General features: G+C 29.2%; 1 protein-coding gene across 1 annotated transcript in view; it reads left to right on the top strand.

The window, feature by feature from the left end:
- LOC106883587 (N-alpha-acetyltransferase 60) overlaps positions 1-575 on the top strand; it is a 133,985-nt gene extending 133,410 nt beyond the window's left edge. The window contains exon 7 of the mRNA XM_052968213.1: positions 454-575. Coding sequence (XP_052824173.1) covers positions 454-518 — 65 coding nt within the window. The 3' untranslated portion in view covers positions 519-575. The remainder of the gene's footprint in view (positions 1-453) is intronic.

The raw sequence follows: 575 nt of genomic DNA, 5'->3' as shown, positions 1-575 counted from the left end.
TATATATATATATATATATATATATACATATATATATGTATATGTATACACACACACATACACACATATATATGTAAAATATAAGTAAGATTCAGTTGAATTAGGTACTTAAATTGAGGCACCTTGCTTGAAACAGCCATAATGAATTGACACTTGTACATCTTTGTTACTTGTTACTTATTTATATATGTATGTATGTATATATATATATATATATATGTATGTCTATATATATATATATATATGTATGTATACACATACATATATCATCATCATAATCATTAACATCATCATCATCATCATTTGATATCTATCTTCTCTGTCAGCATGCTGTGGATGTTGTTTCAACAGGATCCTATGAATGGGAGGACTGGATTGTGCCTCTTAACATCAACCACTTTATATGGTGTACTGGATAGAATTATTTCAGATGTAAAATACCTATACTTTCAGATGGCTTCTTATACTTTATCAAGAGAGTACTGCAAACCAAAAGAAACCTACTCATATATGCTTGACTTGAAGGGCCTTTGCAGAATGTGATGTTGTTTCTTCACAGTGATGGTTGGACTTTG

This window comes from Octopus bimaculoides, chromosome 5, assembly GCF_001194135.2.
Source record: "Octopus bimaculoides isolate UCB-OBI-ISO-001 chromosome 5, ASM119413v2, whole genome shotgun sequence".
Classification (NCBI taxonomy): Eukaryota; Metazoa; Mollusca; class Cephalopoda; order Octopoda; family Octopodidae; genus Octopus; species Octopus bimaculoides.
The sequence above is the reverse complement of the archived record's forward strand: the minus strand, read 5'-3'. Positions and strand labels throughout refer to the sequence as shown.